Below are 21,460 nucleotides of genomic sequence, written 5' to 3'. Positions count from 1 at the left end.
TAAAAACATACGAGAATCTTCTCTTGATAGATTTATATTTATTTATTTTATTTTGATAGCAAAAAGAATATGAAGAAAGAGCATGTAGGTCGTCTTTCTCATGAATACTTCTGTTCGCCTTGATCCTGACAACTAGCTTTTATAAGATCCCTTCTTGAAGCACATCCATCTTGGAATTGTGCCTCGTCTTGAAGATGCTATACTATTATTGGCGCCACATGAACAGCGATTTGATCCATCCAGACAGTCTATCAGAAACCTTGGATCAACTGGATAAATGGCTCCTCCATAACTACATGAACCTAGGATATGATTATAAAATGAATATAAATAAGGCATGAATGAATATTATTTAGGCATACGGATCAAATATCATGAAAGTCGTTTTATAAACGGCTCCTCCATAACTACATATACCTTTAGATATATTTGTAAAATTAATATTGCCTAGGTATGAATGAATCATATTTAGGCATAAGTATCAAATAACATGAAAGTCGTTTGATAAACGGCAGTAGTTTGTTTTTCACGAAGCAAAGACAAAATTGAAGCATTATTCTATGAACCAGTTCATCGTATTTATGTATAAATAAAAAAATGTGTGGCCTTATTCAGAAAAAAACTAGCTACAAAATCAAAGATGTGGAACATATTCTATGATATCATAATCATTTGGTAACTAATGCAATTACTGTCTCTTCCATGCCCGTCTTGAACATAAAAACTAAATATTAAATAAACAATTCTCCTAATGCTCAGGTTGGTTGTCATCGTACAACACAGATAATAACACCATATAGGAAAACATAGAACTCCTGTTTGTCATAAGACACTGTCAAACACCCAAACATACTATCCACACTCATCTGTGTCCACACTTATTCAGAAAAAGAACATGTTAATCATTGTATACTTGACATGTGAAAGTCTACTACGTCAATATCGTCTTTTTACACAATTATTACAGACTCTAACAATCAATACAATAAAGCTGTTTGTTGACTCCTGCTTATAAAGTTAATCTTCTCTGTTTGAATCGTTTCACACTACTCTAGTCATATTGGAGTCCTGTATAGCTTGCTCTTCGGTGTGCGACTAGGCTACATGTTGAAGGCCATCCTTTCACCTATAATGGTTTGCTTTGATCATTTTGTGACTTGGAGGATTGAGAGTTTTCTCATTTGCACTTATACCATATCTTCTTATAGATATATGATATAAGAAGATGTGGTATGAGTGCCAATGAGCTTTTAATTTTGCTCACACCTTCCTGCAAGCTATAAAGCGCCCCAAACATGACCAGTGTAAAACCATTCAAACGTCTAATCTATATAAAAAAAAAGAGAAACGAGAAACACTTACGAAACACATTCACAAATCACAACTGTTAAACATAAGATTTCTGACATAGGACAGGTGCAGTGTCTACTCAAATAAAAATTGCATTATTAATGCATATTAAACTGACCTTTACAGTAAGAACATCCACCTGTTTCAGGAACTATTGGTTGTTCACACTCAGTGGCGGGACATTCAAATTCCTTACAATACACAGACTCGTCTTCTGTTAAACAAAACCTGTCACCATTTGGAAGCTCAGATTTGGTTTCCCATACTGCATACTTAATACAGTCGCCATATTTTTCACTTCCTGAATAGATGCAAATTTATTACTATCAAAGAGAATATAAGTCTAAAAAGTACAATATCTGCATAGAAATTCAATACGAGACACAATTATTTAGATTTTTTAGTTTGTTCGTTCTTCACACAGGATTACATTTACAATTTGAAGCCAATAAGACCGAAACTAGGACAGAGTGTCACTTGGCTTAAATTTAAACAGTATGTCTTGCAGTTATATTGTCAAAGATACAAGCGTTTTATAATTAAAACTAAAAAATTGTTATTCAAGACTAATGTTAATAAAAGAAATTAACGTAAAAATCTGCAATTTCATTAAAATCAATTTAATAGCCATAGAATTTCAAAATACAGTCGAAATTCCCGAAAATGTGTTTTTGCATGGTTACATGGTTACCTACAACAAATCATTCGTTGGCATGAATACAATTAATTGTTAATAACATTGCTACCTGGAATCTCTTCGGAAGTGCATTAGCTAGTATTTGAAAATCATAAGACATGGTTTGGATGGAAAGTTGTCACATTGGCACTATACCACACCTTTCTCATATCTATTAATCGATATTTTCTCGTTTACAATTTTGAGCATAGGTACTATGTCTTAACTCGAATAATTCTGCGCCCTCTAGCGGCCCATAGCCTATCGAAAATAAAAATATAAAAGAATGTTTAATGTAGCAATCGGAGATTAGACGGAGATCAGCGGAATATAACGACTGACATTAGTAGGGTTACTATATCTTGAAACTTTTTATATATACAATGCTCTCTCTACATCAATTTTCATCAGCATTATTCTATAGACGCTTTTTTGTTATTAAACCGATCAAGGACAACAGATCAATCATGTTCAAATGCATGACCCAATTCGTGAACTGCAGCAGTGTTATTTAGGGAATCTAGCGGGTCATTCAGTGTGCACCAGAATGGTTATCTTATTTTTATATACTATTTTCTTTATGCATGACAGCTCAATAAAGTCTCTCTAGCATATTTGAAGTTTAATTAAAATCTTGATGGATTATGTTTCCCAGACAATAGAATTTTACAGTTTTATTGAATCAATTTTTCTACAGTTTCAAAACTAATGAAGGTTTTTGACGCATTAGTATTGTTACAACCGTTTCTAGTTCACTAAAGTTGAAAGAATTACAGGATCGCTATTTAAAAATATAAGTGCAATATGATGCAGTAATTGGAAAAAGTTTTATACAAAATGAATTACTTATTTTTCGATTTTTGCTTTCACAAGGGAATCTGAATATATCGTTAGTTCTTAATTTAATTACGGTAGGAAGTTTTGTTAACGAAGATTTAAAAAAAAATAATATCTGTTTAACTCTTTCTTCATAAGAATATATATGCAACCACCATTGTGGTATTATCGCAAATTGTTCTTCTCGAGTGCTGAAATTACAATTATAGTGGATTCAATCACAAGTCGTGTGGTCAGACAAAATTGCATGTAGTATTGACATAGGTGATCAGCTTCTAGGATGTATATCATATTGATATTTTCCAATCCACAAACCAACATGTAACTTTGATTGCACATTGAAATGAAAGAAGATCAGACAGAGGTTTGATTGACAAGTATATGATTACATACAATAGACCACTTTCGAGTTCATCCGTCACCGGAAAAAACTCGTCAATTATACGCGCCTTTATCACCGTCATTTGTGCGTTTAGGGGCGTCGTCACTTCCTTCCAATGTTGAGCGAGTGGTTGGAAAACTATAATTCTTTATTGTACGAATTATTCGGCAAATTGAATTCTTAAAATTGACAACCAACACCGCTGTCATTAGGGAATTGTCATTGAGTACCTACAGAGCAACCAATATTTCTAGTTTATCCTGCACAAAGACGATCACTAAGACGCTTGATGAACGTAAATAGTGCAGGGATACAGGCGAGCCCCTCTATCTGGTAAATGACGTCATAAAGGCGTGCGTAATTGACGAGTTTTTGCCGGTGACGGATGAACTCGAAAGTGGTCTATTTCGACGTCACTAGACCTTTTGAAAAAAATTTAATACATATTGCTACGTATCATATTTGTTTAACGTTTATTCTTTTGTACATAAATTAGGTCGTTATTTTTAACGTTTGAATTGTTTTACATCTGTCACTTCGGAGACTTTGATGAAGGCTTTATAGCTCGATGTGCGGTCAGGGATGGGGTAATCGTAATCTGTAATCGTAATCGATTGTAATTAATTACATTTTTTCAAGTAATCGACAGTAATCTGAAATCGGAGACATTTTCGATTACATGTAATCGTAATTTAATCGATTACAGCAAAAAATTGGATGTAATCATCGATTACTTTTCGATTACATTTCGATTACTTTAGTAAATTAGTTTGATGAAAAACAACCTATTTCAGTGGAAAATATGTATGTTATCACTTTGAAGAACAGATAAAATATTATGCATCAACAATACCTCAGAGTTAAGCAACTGCCTTATTTCTATCTATTATCTCAAGCTGCATTATGAGCAACATAAATTTACTTTATATCTAGCTTTTTTAGTGCGGTATGGGTTATGCTCATTGATAAAGGCCGTACAGTGATCTATAGCTGTTCACTATTACCGGACACCACAAAGGTTGGCGTAAAACTTAAAAAGTCTTTATAGAAAATATTTAACGCCACAATGGAAAAGTGATTGTTGTATGAGTCCAAAAGACAAAGGGGTGCAGATACTCGGATCAAGGGGCGCATATTTCCAATTAGCGACCAGATCTATTGTGGTTTTTTTTTATATTCCAAATACTAATGTCATAAAAGCAAACCATTGATAATTTTTTTTCTTATTTGTGAATAAAATAGATAAATTCAAGTTTTTACAATTATTGTTTTTCTGAGTTTGGGGTACTCTTTATACCACATGATATAACGATATTTGACATCGATTGGTTTTCACAGGAATCATGCTACAAGCAAATCCAATTGTGTAGCACCTTGGATATTTCTTGAAAAATTGACAAGAGGCCTTTCTTGGCATTCTCATAATCCATTAACCCCGAGGACCTGATTGTGTACAATTAAGTTTTGAATTCTTAAATTTTTAAAGTAATTTTCCATTATAAAAAAAAATTGTCCATTATTCTTTAGTCTTTGTATACTAAGTCTACTTTCACCTCGTTTTTCTCTAATCTCTATATGTTCGCCCTTTATTCTCTAAACCTTTTTGACTACCTTTATATATCCTTCATTTCTTGGCTCATTTTATAGTATTGTTGCAATTATCTGTATTCTACTAATATAAAAAAGAAGATGTGGTATGATTGCCAATGAGCCTATACCGCATAGTCTGCTATAAACCCAATTCAGAACTGTATTCCCTATTGCAAATACCAAAAATAAAAATAAAACGGACGAATCTTAAGCAAAATATTTAAAAAAAAAACATATTTACCAAAAGATCTTCCTACGAAACTGAATATGTATACCACAGCAAGTACATACACATGTAACGCCATCCTTGGAAGCATCTCGAATTTTATCTTCTGAAATAAATACAAGAACTTATAAAGTATATTATTTCATTTGTAATAGAACTAATTATCTTTCATTAGGTTCGTCCCTGAATATCAAACAACAGGGCTAGTCTTTCATTACAAAGGTCGAATGATCAACAACTCAATTTAAATGTAATGAAATTTCGTTATTACAAAAAACTGTTTAACATTAAAAAATCAAACTGACAAAATATCCGTGAGAAGCATAGCATGGTAATAGATGACTTCATTAAAGTACATAGAGGCAGATATTGAAAGGTCTCAAATACTGCACTACTGAAACTGACTGGGAAAATTCAATCGGTACGTCTTGGGGGAATAAATGATATTCATATAATTATTAATTGAGGTACTACTGAAACTTTATACAATGTCATACAAATCTTCCATCAGGCACGAAAAAAAACCCAATAAAGTTACAAAAAGAAGCATTCAATTCTTAAATGAAGAACCTTTCACATTTTAAAAAAATATCATGTAGTTTCATATGAGTGACAAACTGACAGATGCCACTTCTGTGAGATATATAAACATATGTCATGGCTCTTTTCATTTACTTATTTGATACGGTACCAATTGATTTGTGTTTTAACTTATCAATGTTACGATCTGGAAAACTTAGACAACACATTCATTTGTTAACTACCTTGCTATCAATGACACATTATTTGTCAATGGTACGGAATAGGTTAGTTTTATATAATTACATACAAAAACGTGCAAACAGAGCTAACAAAACAACATGTGGTTTAGTATACATGCATGCATTGATAACATTAAAATTTCAAGAAACTGGTTTCATATGACTTTGAAGTAAGTATAGACACATATATGGACCAATTCAAGTACCCCTTCTAGGATGTACTCGGATTTAGAGACTAAGAACGAGGTTACTTTTTAATGTAAAGGTTATTCAAAATTGCCAATCTGTATTATTCATTAGCTTTGATGTTTGATTTTTAATGTACTTTGAACATTTGGATATACACACTGCTACAGAAGGAGTCCTTAACTTTCATTACAAATAAGATATGGGTTGTATTTCATCTCTACTGTCGATTTCGATTAAATTGTAACGATACTTTATTTAAGTATTGAATACTTCTTTTTGTAAATTTATTGGGTGGTAAAAGCGTTGACCGAAGTACATTTTGTATGAAGCGCGGAAGCGCTTCATTCTAAAAATGTACGCACGGTCAACGCTTTTACAACCCTATAAAGTTTCAAAAAGAAGTATTCAATACTTATAATTACATTTTTTTAGCTAAAATCATGAAAACACGATTTTTATCCAGTTTTCTTTAAATCACCTGTGCACTTTTTTGTGGGACCTCGTGTCATCATGCATGATAAATGTTATTGTCTGATGCAATTGTTTACGGAATAACATGTTAGCCAATCAGAATAACGTATTATAATGAAACTTACATCTAATGTAATTATTAACCTATCAAGAGTGATGTTTCTGTGTTAGTACCATTTACATTATAAGTTGGTATAGATAAGGGGAATTGATATCATATTTGTAAATTAGTCAGTATGGGGGATTGACAATCATACCAAAACAAGTAAATTCATATCATTATTTTTTAAATTACGACTAAAACTATACATAATACCCTATAAATGATACGTTGAATAATTAATAATTAAGATATTTGTTTATATATATTATAAGTGAATCATGTTACGGGTTCTTATTTAATACGCTAAAAAAATCGTACTAGTTTTGTATGTCAACCATAATTTCCGTCGTTTCCGGTGTTCCAGTCTATGCTTGGATCGGATGCTACTTTTCAGACTTATATTCAAAGTTGAAAATTTACTATTAACTGTTTGATTTAAAATATACATGTATGCAGGATTTAGATATCTGTCTACATGTTAATAAAACGGTTTTTTTTTAACAATCTTTGGGTCCACAATGCTCTTCAAGTTGACACTTGTTTGGCATTTTAACTATTTTTATCTGAGCGTGACTGATGAGTCTTTTGTAAACGAAACGCGCGTTTGGCCTATAAATTTATAAGCCTGGTACCTTTGATAACTAATTGCATCAATTTTGTAGAATGTACAGCTAGAGTGTGAAAAGATATCGTCTTTGCTGAAAATGGCGCGAAAATGTAAAAAACACCAGACATAAAGTAGAAAAAAGGGGTATTGCATTTAAGATTGAAGAGTTTATCATCAACATTAGCATGATGTACTTTCTCCTATTGAATCATGATCTCACCTTACTACATGTTATGTTTTCCTTAAAACGTTGTTAAAATCAGAGTTAAAAACCTACGACTAAAATCATTTCTTAAAACGACTATTTTATGTTTAATTTGAGGTACACATTGATATCATATGTGAACAAAACAAAGATTATCGTTACCGTGTGGTTCAAGGTGTGTAAGCCCGTACTCAAACGAATTCATTCACTATCAATTGTTTTAACGTAAGGTAATGTACATTTCAGTATATTGTATATTTCTCCGCCAGATGTGAGGCCTTTTTAAAGGATGATTTTTTTCTAATATTTAAATCAAATATTTAACAATAATACAATAAACAACAATTGATTTTTTTATATTGCAATATAAAGAGAGTGTATTGACTTGACATATCAATGTCGTATGAAAAAATATGTGTAGATAAAAACTATAAAAAATAAAGACACACGGGATCGGGTTGCACAAAATGTTTCTTATCTAACGAACATGTTCTATACTGATCATTTAAATATTTGAAAATTAACTCTATAAAATAAAAAAAAAACATTCTGAAAGAATTTATAGTAATAGTAATGCATATCACTGGCATCTAGTGGTTGCAAATAAACTCATCATAGATACCAGGATTAAATTTTGTATTTACACCAGAAGCGCGTGTAAATGTTTTAAAGTATATTCTATGATCATTTGCATCACAGAAATTCATTGTCAACAAAGTGAGAAATAATATATTCAGTAGCACACCTTGAAATGATGTTGTATATTTCAAGTCTCATCTATTACCAGTTGTTTTGACGTAATTAACGATACTTACCTTGGATAAGTTGAAGTGAAAGTGTGATTCTATGAAAACATAGCATAACACTGGAGGTGTAAGATGCCATTTCCACGGGGGGGGGGGGGGGGGGGGGGTGGGGGGGGAGGGGGTGGGGGGGGAGGGGGTTACTTTTATATTTTTTATTGGTAGTGGTGTGCCATTTTTGTCTCAAAAAACGTACCCATTTTAATATAACATTCACTGAAATTCAGTACCTATAGTTATATAAATATTTAAGAAAGAATGACCTATACTTATATACAATATTTAAAATATATATGATAATTTTAAGTGTCAGATACTTGCAGACGAATAGATTGAATTTATATATGATATTTAGATCATACCCCAAATCAATATACAGTTATCAAAAGTCGTTCTTATATAAAATCTCGCAAAATTATGACCCATATTTTTGGCACATCCCCGTATATCCAATAATAGGAAGTGACCCCCCCCCCCCCCCCCCCCCGTGCTAGTCAACAGACCATTTTTATATTACCGACTTATGAATCCGGGTTCTTCAATTTTTAGACAGGTTCCCTACACTCGGCTATCATCGGGTGAATCCGTTACTATCCTATGAAAGTACGGAATCGACCAAGTTGTGACGAATGAGGTTAACGTAACTGTACCCAAATTGCAACGAGTACCCAAATTGCACATATTTAGCAAAAAAAGCAGTGGAAATCTTACAAGATTTCCTATAGACTAAACAAGTTGTATTTTAATGATCCGATAGTATGCTTGTCTTTCAACATTAGTAAATATACTTAGATATACACAAAACGTTTACAGTATTTATCAACAGATGAAGTGTTTACTGAAAAATCAAAATGTACTGAAACGTCGAATGGCGACGTCATCAAAACGTCATCTTTTTAAAATTAGCAAATACAACATGTATCATCCATTTCTTAAAAAATAAGAGTCAGCATGGACAAATATCCAATTAGTCAAAATATTTTTAAAATAAAGAAAGCAAAAGCTCTGTTAGTCGACTTTTGACGATGCAAATTTAAGCATGGATGCAATTTGGGTACTCCTCATTACAGAATCATTGATGGTTTGGAGGTTAGTTCAGACCAATCTTCTATGATTCCATATGAATTGAAAATCAAATTGATGTACCTATATAATAAGGAAGGTTACGGCTACTAGATAAACACAAAATGGAAATGTTTGTCTTGATCATAAAAAAACGTAGTTGAAAAACTGTAAAAATAGGTGCATTTTGGGTACCGTCACGTTACCTACTCTGTGGTCGGACATCCTGGTACTCTGTCAATTACGAACAACCAAAAGAAGTAAAAACAAATATATGTCGGTGCAATCTAGGGGAGGGGACGAGTGTACTATTTTCCGATGATTTAGTCAGGATTAGAAAGTATTTAAACAGTTCATTTTTCCAGAAAATTGTATCGATTCAAATCTTGAAGATACTTATTACGTTGTTATTGCTTTACCGAGTTCCAGGTGATGATCTACCACTCAGAGAAGGTAACCTGTCGAAAAAATATAAGTTCAAGAGTCAAATGTCGGTAATATGAAAAAGGACTAATGACGTTGATGTTAATCAAATTTTTAGAACTTGTTGGTAGTGTTATTGATAACTGATAAAATCAACTTACCTAGTCTATAACAACTTGAACGTAAATGAATAAAATCCTTGCGTTAGTCACATGTCAAATAGCAGTATAAATACTAACGTAGATCCAGATGTCAATACGCCAATGGGGAAGTACTTTTAATTACCGATGTCCGGAGTTTTGTAACCGCAGAAACTGACGTACTAAATTTTTCAAAGTTCATTAACATAACTGAACAATGTAAAATTAAAGTTGACCTTTCGACATTTATATTTCGTTTGACATTTATATTCCTCTGGCCGTTAAACCGAGTGTCATGATGATAAATATTTCTTGAAATTGTTCGCTTTTGTTATTAATCAAACATTATAAGGGTAAATGCAATTTTATCAAGTCATTTGACAAATTTATGTTCCTCTAGATCTTCTGTGTTTGTTGATTATTGATTAACTTATCCATCGCAACTAATACACTCTGGACCCTTAAAATCCTTAAAAGACCTTGTGAGAAAAGAAATACCATCATTGTCATGTATAATAATGATATTTGGCTCAAGAGACAACTATCCGACAAGGACCAAATTGGATAGATTTCAGCAATTATAGGACACCACTCGCCCTTCAACATTGAGCAAAACTAAATTTATATCTGTATGACATAAACTTCGTTTTAATTCTGATGAACGATATATTTTTATTGAGATATTATATATACTGGGTTAGTTTAAACATATTTATTTATAGTGGATTGGGAAACAAGTTTTAAAACTATATTAAGTCCCTTTCCACTTTGCGATAGCGAGTGCTGCCTTGTAGCGGCATTAGCCTACTTTTTTTTCGAAATCTTCAAGGGTGTCTTTAAAGTGCAAGAGATATGGCTCTCTCTTAACATGGGTCAGCCATTTATCGTCCCCTTCCGACGGACTATTATCGTTTCCTCAAGACCATACTCGCAAATGGTGCCAAGGGAGAGCCGAAAATTGAGTTCCTGAAATTTTCATCCTGAACGGGAATCGAACCAGGAACCTTTGTGTTAGTAGTCCGATGCGCTAACTACACCACGGCTTCTTTTATATACTGGGTTAAAAGGCGGGCTTATTCCAATAATTTTCTGTTTGTTTTGTAGATTGTAACCTTTTTTACATTTTGCTACCGTCCTCTGTAGCAAATATAGCAAATAACAAGATATTGAATAAAAGAGTTTGATAGCAATGGTAAATGTTTAACACTATCCAATTTTAAAATAGTAAAGTATTAATGAGGGAGGGTAGTAGGGGTCCTGATCCGTAAACACCGGGCTTAAAAACACGAAATCCCGAGGTCCCGAATTTAAATAAATGGAAATCCCATATCCCGAAATTTAAAAAAAAAAGTATTTTCGAAAGGGTCAATCCCGAAATCCCGAGCTTAAAAACACCCGATCCCGGAGTCTCGATAAAGGTCCTATCCCCCCTCATTAATCAAAATGATTGCTTTATCTGTCTTTGAATAAATAATAGTATATTCACATAAAAGAATAGATACAATTTAAAATGAAAAAAACCAACCAACAAATACACAGAGATAGAGTAAAACCATCATTCCTTACACTTTATGTCTCAATTCTATTACGTCATAACACTTCCGGTATTAGATGAGATAGTACTGCGCAACTCCAACCTCAATGCGTTGCTAACTTTGTTATCGAGCGGACGTGGTTTTTCTCGATGCGCAACCTCTAACTAAGATTTCATTATAAAAGATATATTAAGTCAATGTGATTGACTTGTACATATATTTTATTCATATTGAATAAAAGTATATGTCTTTATAAACAGAATTTTTACGTAGGTAAAATCTTATAATTATTTCGTTTGTGAAACGAGATTATTTAACTTGACAAAGATGGCGGACGCCATGCTGCACAAGGAGAAAGGAGATAAAACTCCTAAATCTTCTTTTGAAGATGACTTATTAAGGTTGGACGAAGATGAAATTGCATATGAAGGGTAGGGTAAAGGTCCCGCTAAAGGTCCCGATAAAAGAAAATGCTCAAAACCTATTGCCAGTAAAAGTAGTACAGGTAGCGGTCCAAAGATTAATAACAAGGACGCTAAAGGAAAGACTCTAGTAAACGAGGGACACGAGGTGTCGGCTAGCACATCAGATAGCAATAATAATGTGATTATTAATATGCTTACTGACATGAGAAATGAACAATCTTCAACTAATAAAAAGTTGGAAGATATGAACAAACGTATAGATGTTTTGTATAATGATGAATATGATGATGAGTATAATAATGTAGGTGATGTAGATGAAGATATGGACGAGGTCCATGAACCTGATGACGGTCAAGATACCGGTAATGAACCACCTTGTAAAAAACAGAAAACTGTCTCAAATAGTGAAGAGTCTAGCTTTTCTAGTATGAATAAAAAATTTAGATCTGGTGAGAGATGTGGTGATAAACTAGATGAACATCTAGCATACAATATCACAGATATTTTCAGAAATGGTATTTCTGAAGAGAAATACAGAGAACTTATGAAAGATGAAAAGAGTAATCGGCCTGAGAATTATGAAGGACTTGTACCAGTCCAAACTGATCAGTTAGTATGGGATCTGTTATGGCCCAGAACTAGAACTAATGACAATAGAATGAGACAATGTCCAACTTCTGTAGTCAGAGGGGCAACTTATCTGTCCAAAGTAGTTAATAGACTAGACACAATTCTAAGCAAAGAAGAAACTCAAAACAAACCCGAGTTGAAAGGTATTCTTGATGACTGTATGGACTCTCTTGCTTTATTAGGTCATGCAAATAAAGAAATATGCTTAGCTAAGAGAGAACTCATCAAACCTGATTTAAAAGGTGAATATAGTCACCTGTTTAATAAAACACAACGGTTACCTTTCAATAAATGGTTATTTGGTGGAGATGTCTCTAAAACAGTCGAAGACATTGGAGAATGTAGTAAAATTCTAAATCGCCTTTCAGTTGGTAATGGTTATAGCCAGTTTTGAGGCGGTTTCCGTGGTGGCTGGAAATCCTCATGGAATACACGTTGTGGTAGAGGCAGAGGTGGAAGAGGCCGTGGTAGTGCCTCAAGGTCAATTGACAAATCTGAGTCAAAAAGCTCCCGTTGGACTCACAACAAGTACAAGAATTAGATGTTGTGAGTATTAACACAAATGATTTTCAAGCAGGAAGATTGAAATTGTTTGTTAATTGATGGAGAAAATTAACATCTGATAAATATATTTTAGATGCGGTTCAACACTGTTATATAGAATTTACAGACAATAGACACCCTATACAAAATAAAATGTCAATTAGAAATTCCAAATTCAATTTAAAAGAAAGAAAATATTGTTGATATTGAAATTGAAAAATTATTAAGAAATGAATGTAATTCAAGAAGTTGAATCTGAAATATATGAATTTATTTCCCCAATTTTTGTAAGACCAAAAAAGAATGGCGAATACAGAATGATACTTAATTTGAAAGAATTAAATAAACACATTGAATATCAACATTTCAAAATTGATTCTTTTGAAAGCGCTTTAAATTTGATTAAAGAAAACGCATACATGTCAAGTGTAGATCTAAGACATGCGTATTATTCTATTAACATTGCTTAACAGCATAGAAAATTTTTGAGGTTTGTTTGGAAAGAGAAATATTTTCAATATTCCTGCTTACCAAAAGGTATAGCTATGGCACCAAGGCTTTTAACCAAAATTTTGAAAGTTGTATAGTATGCAACTTTGCGTAAAATGGGTTATGTGAATGTTGGGTACATTAACGATTCACTACTATAAGGTGATACTGAACTCGAATGGAAAAAAGGTGTTACAGAAACTGTTAATATGGTGTCAAGCCTTGGATTTATAGTACATAAAGATAAGTCAGTTTTTACTCCTAAAAAATGCATCAAGTTTTTAGGTTTTTACATTGACTCGGAAACAATGATTGTTACTTTACCAGTTGAAAAACAAGATCCTTTTGCTAAAGAATGCAAACAATTACAAAGTAAAAATAAATGTAAAATAAGAGAAGTAGCTAGAGTTCTTGGGCTACTCATATCTTGTCTCCCTGCTGTGGAATTTTTTAAACTCTATTACAGGAAAATAGAGAGAGAAAAAATTAAAGCATTATAATAAGCTATGGGAGATTGAAATGTTTGTAACATCAGAAATGAAACAAGACCTAAAGTGGTGGTCAGATAATATTTATACTCAAAAGAGGAAATTCAATAGAGGTAACCCACAGGTTATAATTCAAACACACGCCTCAAAAGAAGGTTGGGGAGCAGTCTTGAATGAACAAAAAATTGGTAACCTCCAGTGTTATTCTATGTCTTCATAGAATTACACTTTAACTTCAACTCAACCAAGGTAAGTATCGTTAACTTTGGGAATTATTTTTGAAAATCCAACTAAGAATTGAGAACGAAATTACGGCTTCCACTGAAATCTGTATTTCGTAACCTCTGTGACAATAGACATTTTTAACGACCGAATCAAGTCATCATGACATCCTTTAAACGTTAAAATTTTCATTAGAATATAATCTTTTATATGGTTGTCAAAGTCTAGATGTTGATTAATGATTTATGGCTGAATGTAGAGCAATGATATAATGTATGTATTAAATAAGATTTCATGTATAGCACACATTGATATAGGTGTCAGACCACAATTTACTCTTTTTCTTAATTTGCAAGTTGAAAAATGGAATGCAGAAAGCTGATACATGTACAATACAGGATATACCTGGTTTCTAAAACTTATAAGGTTAAATATTTAGAAAGCTGTGAACATTCCAAAATTTGGTAGAACAGATCAGGATTTTTAATTGGTGGTTTGTCACCATGCATAGACCATTTTCATATTACCGACTTTTGATTCTGGGTTCTACAATTATTCGACAGGTAACCTACTCTGTGGTATGACATCCAGGTACTCGGTTGATTACGAGCAGGCAAAAAAAGTAAAATCAAATATATGATCGATGCAATTTGGGAGGAAATTTACTATTTCCCGATGATAAAGTCATGTTAAGAAATCATTAAAACAGCTAACTTCCTCAAAATTGCACCGATTAAAGTCTTAAATTTACTTATTTACGTTGCTCTTGTTTGACCCAGTACCAGGATGGCCTTCCAAAGAGTAGGTAGCCTGTCGAAAAATATTAATACCGAAGTCAAAAGTCGGTACAAAATATGAAATACAAATTTCTCAAAACAGTCTACGTACGAAAGAAATGTAAAATGAGACTCCCCTTATTTTTGTCTTTGATTTGTTTCATTTTAAAATTAAAAAAAAGGATAAATGGAGTTATCTTTAATTTGAAAACAATGCAAACCCAAAAAGACCTAGATACGGTGATCTATCGTTGCAAGCCTTCTTAATCTTTTGGAGTCTAGTGGATATTTTTTCTCATTAGCAATCATGCCACATCTTCTTACTTTGTATAGCTTTACGTATGTTTATCAACAATAAACAAGTTTTAAAAAACACATACTCGGAGTGTAGATTCAATAAAGAGGGATAAACAATCAAAGTTAGATAACCAAAAACCAATTCTTCAAACTATAAAGTTATTGAAAATGAAACCATGACAAGAAAATACGAAATAAAAACGTACGGACAGACAATACCGTGGCCACATTTGATGGATTCAGGTTTTTTTTCTATGTTCAGTGGCCAGTATCCCATTTACATTAGTATGAGCACATATTGATGTAATAAAATTTTTAGAGCTTAATTAACTGACACGGTGACACGATGAGCAAACTGTTAACGTGCTTTTTTTAAAGAAGCAGTACACTGGAAAACAAGTAGACCTCCTCGGATACAGTATCCCGACTTCAAGGTAAGATATAACGTTGGCGATGTTTTGACAACGAAAAAAAAAGACATATAGGCAGACATCTGTCAACAAAACACAGAAAGCAAACGTAAGATTGAGCAGACTAAAACCCTTATTAAAAACTGAAAAAGAAAGACTATGGGGCTCTCAATGAGGAAGCAGACTCAACACTATTAGTGTGACATGGGGTTTTGACCTTAACAAGTGAACTTTCGATTGTAAGTCAATTTCATTGAGATAAAGAGTGACTTAACTTAACAAAAAAAAGATTGTGCCTCACAATCGGTTGTGACTAAGGGTTTTTAATTACTACGTTCAATCCGTTATTGTACCAAATCAGGAATATGACAGTTAGTATCTATTCGTTTGATGCGATTGAGCTTTCGATTTTGCAATTTGTTTAAGATTTTCCTTTTTAAATTTTCCTCGGAATTTGAAATATTTGTTCTTTAACTTTTGAATGTTTCTTTGGTATCTGTTGCCTCTCTTTCTGTAAGGAAGACAATACAAATATACATTTTAGACATCTTTTTATTAGATATCTCATCCTCAGAAAGAAGAAATAGAAGAACAGTACGATTCATCTTTTACACAGATTTATTTTTCTTTTCTTGAATCCCATTCAGTTATTCAACGAATTTATTTCTTGCACATCAGTTTTTCATTCGATGCTGCTGCAGACGACCCTATAACATTATTATTGCTGCATGAACAGCGGTTTGATCCATCGAGGCATTCAAAGCCGTCTCCAACTTGATAAACAACTCCACCATAACTGCAAGTGCCTATTTATTGAAATAGATATAAATGAAAAATAATTAAATTACATTTTAATAGAAAAACTAAGGATATGGGATAAGCTTCCATGACACAAACTCTGTTCATGCACAGGAAACAACAACAAAAAAACACACAAGAAGCAAGGACAAAGAAATGTTGTTGCTGTTTTTCAACTCAAAGTCTTAGTGAAGCCTTCAACACGGAGCAAAAAACCTGTTGCACCGACTTGAACGGAATTCTTTGCCAAATGATCTGGATATGCATGTTATATAACAAATCGTTTTTGACTTACATGTAAAAAGATTTAGTAATGTATTGTTACGGTTCAACGTTGTATGGGGACAAACACGAGTGAATAGGTTTAAGCGTTCAACAAGAGTCTTGTTTCTTTAAAACATTTTACTATGAAAATAAACCTCTTCTTTTATTATCTAATCCAAAGTTTATGGAATAATCGATTTAAAACCTGACGTTTTCAATCCATGATGCCATAATTGCGTTCATTTGGCAGTTTATAAGTTTTCATGAAAAATACAAATATTTTAGTCTGAAATAATTTAAAAAAAGGTTTTGTAAAGTAATTTGTTCTAACAAATTTCAAAACGTCACATAATAAGTTACCTGTCAGATAGTTTTAATAGCCTAAAATGCGTTTTTTCATGTTTATTCATAATACTTTGCGTTTTTACATAAACGATACTTTATTTTGTAAAACACAAAATGTTAAGACCAATTCATGTTAAATTAAGTCCTACAAAAAATTAAAATGTGAGTTCAAATTATTACGATTATAACCCTGTCGCCTTTCGCAATAATAAAACATCGCAATAATTTCTGAATTTACAGTAAGTAAAACGGTACTCCTGGCATTTGTTGCAAAGAAACCTCTGTCCTTTTGAAAATTGATCACTGCATGTTGACACCTAGATCAACTTTTGTAATATGTATCATTTTGTTGCTGTAACTTTGGAGTTTGATTGGAATTTCTTTTTATCTATATTCATTAGTTAAAATATTTGCCAAACGTCGGAAAAAATGGGCCAGAACTGATTAACGATGTATTGAAGCTGAAACTGACCTGTACAATATGAACATTTTCCATCCTGTGTAGGGCTTGCGCAATTCGTTGTCGGACACGTGAATTCCCTACAATACACATGTTTCCCTCTCGTCATACACTCCCGGTCACCATTTGTTATAACAGGTTGACTTTCTCCAACTCGATACTTTATGCATCTTCCATATTTTTCACTCCCTAAATAAATACATTTTTTAAATTATTCAAGTCCAAGAAGTAGAATCAAAAATAGCATTGTAGTTTAATTCACTATCTCTAATGACTATCTAAAGTCAAGTAGTATTGGTTGATCAAGAGTACCAACGATTGATGTTTAAAACTTCAAAGGTTACCCATGTAAGACAATACATAATAATAACTATTCAAAGTATTACCAATTTGAAAGAAGTTACACAATTGTATTACTATTTTTGGAAATCAATCTAAATATAGTATATATATATATATACAACTCGTCTAAACATCAACCCAACAATGTTAGATCTGTAAATTTGCTTTCGCAAATTTTTGGTTCTTCCCTCGCCGGGATTCGAACCCATGCTACTGTGATATCGTGACACCAAATCGCCTGCACAGCAGCCGTCCCGCTAGACCACACGACCACCTGGGCTCTAAAAAAAAAAGAGCTTTTGGTGGCCATATGTTACCTTTCCACGTCAGTTTTAATCTAGCGGCGTACTACAGTAGCTGATATATAAGGCATGAAGATGTTATTGTTACAGATCAGCTAAATTATCTATAGTAAAGGATCCTACAAATTAATGTAAGATACAGTCACAGGAAATAATTATATTCATAAGTACGTCTGAGTCAGTGACAACCCTACAACAGATGTATCCATCGGATCGCCATCAATGATGGTGATACATGGCTGTGTACATAATGTATATACAACTCGTCTAAACATATATATATATTTATAAACTCATCATAGATACCAGGACTTAATTTTGTATATACGCCAGACACGCGGACTCATCAGGACGCTCGAATCCAAAAAAGTTAAAAAGGCCAAATAAAGTACGAAGTTGAAGAGCAGTGAGGACAAAAATTCCTAAACGTTTTTAAACCCAAAATCAAGCTAAGGTAATATATGCCTGAGGTAGAAAGCCTTAGTATTTCAAAAATTATAAATTTTGTAAACAGTTAATTTATAAATATAACCATATCAATGATAATTCATGTCAGCATACAAAGTGCTGACTACTGGGCGGGTGATACCCTCGGGGATTATTTGTTGTTACCAAGTCTACGACTTTTTTTAAATATTTTACTTGTAACACATAGATAACAAACGTTTAGATTTAAATCGTTACTGCAGACACGGTCATAGACAACGAATTGGAAAACATATACACAAGAAGCCGTCCAAGGGAATAAACTATCAGATTATATATTTATTCTTTTTGACCAACGCCTTTATTTTTCCGAATTTACACTTCTTTATTTCTTTCTGTCAGTACGGTGGTATTTCCCCTCAAGAATTTGACTTTTACAAAGTTTATCTTATAAATTGTAGCCTTTGTTTTGATAATATCTCAATAGCAATAAAGAATGGAAAGCGAATTCCTATTAACTTAACAATCATCTCTACTTATACACGGTATGAGAACGCCAATATACTATACTATGTCCAGTTCTGATATATTTGCGTGACGACTTAGGACTGTGATTCACCTTCTCTCTATTTGGTGTTTCTCATAAAATCTCCTCCGTGAAATGATACAATTCTAAATCTATGAACGGCTTTATGGAATGATGAAACTATCCTATATTAATTTTTAAGTCATAGTGCCTCTTGAAAATAAATAATGGCTCCATGCTAGTATTTTTCTAAAATAATTGACGAATATATATTTAAAGATAAATGTATGTTTGTTTCGAGAAGTTAGTAACAAAAATAATTTGTAAAAAAGTAAAATACCAAAATATACCGCAGCCACTCCGAGGAAAATTCTAAACGTAAAGTCCGTAATCAAATTTCAGAATAAAATGCTCAGACACATTCAAACGAATGGATTTTTCGGACTAAATATGGACATTTTGTTATGTAGAAAATGGTGAATTAAACTTGGTTTATAGCTAGCTACAAATTTTGCATGTATGACAATCGTATTATAGCATAAAACTAGAAGCTACCATTTTAGAAAAGTAAAATGCTAATTGCGACGATCAATTTTACTCTTTGCAAACATTACAAGCACTTTCGATTGTTTGTACATATGTGTAAGTATGTAGTGTAGCATAGGAAATACAAATGGAAGGTCTTACCTTAAAAGTCGTTACTTATAAAGTATCGTTGATCATCTCCACGAGATTGATTTTCTCGCTGGAGCCGGTACGGAGAAAAGCAATCGAGTTGAGATGACCAATGGTCACCAATGATAATCTGTTTATCGCTTTTTTACCTATTACGACGTTGTCGATTTCATGTCAATTTCATTAGTTTCTAGCGATAATTCCCCCCTCAAGCGAGTAGCATGTTATGAAAATTGATCACCAAAAAAGATCAAAGGAAAAATACACAAAATGGCGATAAAATATATTATCTATGTTAGTCGTATCACAATTTCAAGCATTACTAATTATTAAGAACAATATACCTACCGAAGGATCCTCCAACAAAACTAAACATGTATATAGCAACAACTATATACGCTGGGAATACTATCTTTTGTACCATTTTGAATTTTACCTCCTGAAATATATATAAAAAAAGTGTCTAATAGACAAAAATACGACTTTAATTAGTATTACTTAGTACTAGTAATTGAAATATCAAAATAATGTTATGACAATCATCTTTTAATATTTGACAACAGCGTCGGTCTATCAAAACAACAGCGTCGGTCTATCAAATCAACAGTTGATGAATGGAAATGGGACAAGAAGAGACAACAACTCGACCAAACATCAGACAACAGCCCATGGCCACCAATGGGTCTTCAAAACACTAGAAAATCCAATTTTACATCAATTAAAAGAAAAATAATGATCTGCAATTTCTCGTACGTTCGCATGCAAAATCCTTACAGCATATTCAAACATTCTCATAAGCTAGGTAAAATGGTGTTACCAATGATGATCATGACATGAAACCTGTCTTTAAAACATCGCGCGACATAATTACTTTACAGTTTGCAGAAAGTCTATAACATGACAAATGTTATTTCTTATCATTTTTGCGCCAACTTTTAGTAAACATATTCAAGATTGCATTTCATTCATGTTTGTGGATATAGTACTGCAACATTTATTGAAATGCAATTTGTTCTTGCTAATAACTTAACAAAATTTGTCGAAATTGCTTGACATTCTATTCACGTTTTAATACCAAAAAGTCCCTCATTTATTTGGGAGCTGCGCATACGTTTCGTTATCATAAACCTTTTGCATATATTAACATTAGTGTTTTCATGCACATATGGAAAGGCCCTAAGTCTTTAGAATACATTTGATATCATCTTTTTTATTATTATTATGTAAAATATATATATATCTTTTATAATTTTAAATTTTTAAAAATGATTTTTCACAATATATTATACGTCAGATTTTTTAATCTTTTATTTTCTAATCGAAAGAGGACCCAAACAGAGTGTATAAGCACAAACATTTATGCAATATTCCATAATAGAAATGCCACAAGTTACTGTATGTCTGCAATGGTATTTAATGATTTTTTTTTTACAATTGATTCACCGAAAGGTTACAATTTCCAATTTTGAAAATAAACAAAATACAAAGTTCCAATGAAAATACTCAACACAATATTGAACCTTTTTCGATTTTTTATTTATTTTTATTTTTTTTAAGTTAAGACCTTTCAAAAACCAAAAAAAATTATTCTGTTGCATTATTTAAAAAAGAAAGACAACAGAACTTACCTTTAACAAAGTGTAATGTTCAGTAGTATAACATTTGGCTTTGTCACTTATATA

General features: G+C 32.5%; 2 protein-coding genes across 2 annotated transcripts; both read right to left on the bottom strand.

The window, feature by feature from the left end:
• LOC134681855 (uncharacterized) lies at positions 1-9,979 on the bottom strand. The gene is made up of 4 exons (XM_063541499.1): positions 9,847-9,979; positions 5,077-5,167; positions 1,469-1,651; positions 1-302 (listed from the first exon to the last, which is right to left on the bottom strand). Exons 2-4 carry the CDS (start codon positions 5,150-5,152, stop codon positions 133-135), a joined length of 429 nt encoding a protein of 142 aa, XP_063397569.1. The 5' UTR covers positions 5,153-5,167; positions 9,847-9,979; the 3' UTR covers positions 1-132.
• A 6,238-nt stretch (positions 9,980-16,217) lies between these two features.
• Positions 16,218-21,460, bottom strand: LOC134681854 (kielin/chordin-like protein). The gene is made up of 4 exons (XM_063541497.1): positions 21,407-21,460; positions 20,127-20,217; positions 17,520-17,696; positions 16,218-16,446 (listed from the first exon to the last, which is right to left on the bottom strand). The coding sequence occupies exons 2-4, from the start codon at positions 20,200-20,202 to the stop codon at positions 16,301-16,303; spliced, it is 399 nt and encodes a 132-aa protein (XP_063397567.1). The 5' UTR covers positions 20,203-20,217; positions 21,407-21,460; the 3' UTR covers positions 16,218-16,300.

This window comes from Mytilus trossulus, chromosome 8 (assembly GCF_036588685.1).
Source record: "Mytilus trossulus isolate FHL-02 chromosome 8, PNRI_Mtr1.1.1.hap1, whole genome shotgun sequence".
Taxonomy (NCBI): Eukaryota; Metazoa; Mollusca; class Bivalvia; order Mytilida; family Mytilidae; genus Mytilus; species Mytilus trossulus.
This window is presented reverse-complemented; position numbering and strand designations above follow the sequence as displayed.

Excerpts from the sequence above, each read along its gene's own strand:
- LOC134681855 (XM_063541499.1), bottom strand. The coding sequence starts at position 5,152 with ATGCTTCCAAGGATGGCGTTACATGTGTATGTACTTGCTGTGGTATAC. Across the intron at positions 1,652-5,076 it reads TTTCGTAGGAAGATCTTTTG|GAAGTGAAAAATATGGCGAC; the intron begins GTAAATATGTTT and ends GCATCTATTCAG. Across the intron at positions 303-1,468 it reads TGGATGTTCTTACTGTAAAG|GTTCATGTAGTTATGGAGGA; the intron begins GTCAGTTTAATA and ends ATCATATCCTAG.
- LOC134681854 (XM_063541497.1), bottom strand. The coding sequence starts at position 20,202 with ATGGTACAAAAGATAGTATTCCCAGCGTATATAGTTGTTGCTATATAC. Across the intron at positions 17,697-20,126 it reads TTTTGTTGGAGGATCCTTCG|GGAGTGAAAAATATGGAAGA; the intron begins GTAGGTATATTG and ends GTATTTATTTAG. Across the intron at positions 16,447-17,519 it reads AAAATGTTCATATTGTACAG|GCACTTGCAGTTATGGTGGA; the intron begins GTCAGTTTCAGC and ends TTCAATAAATAG.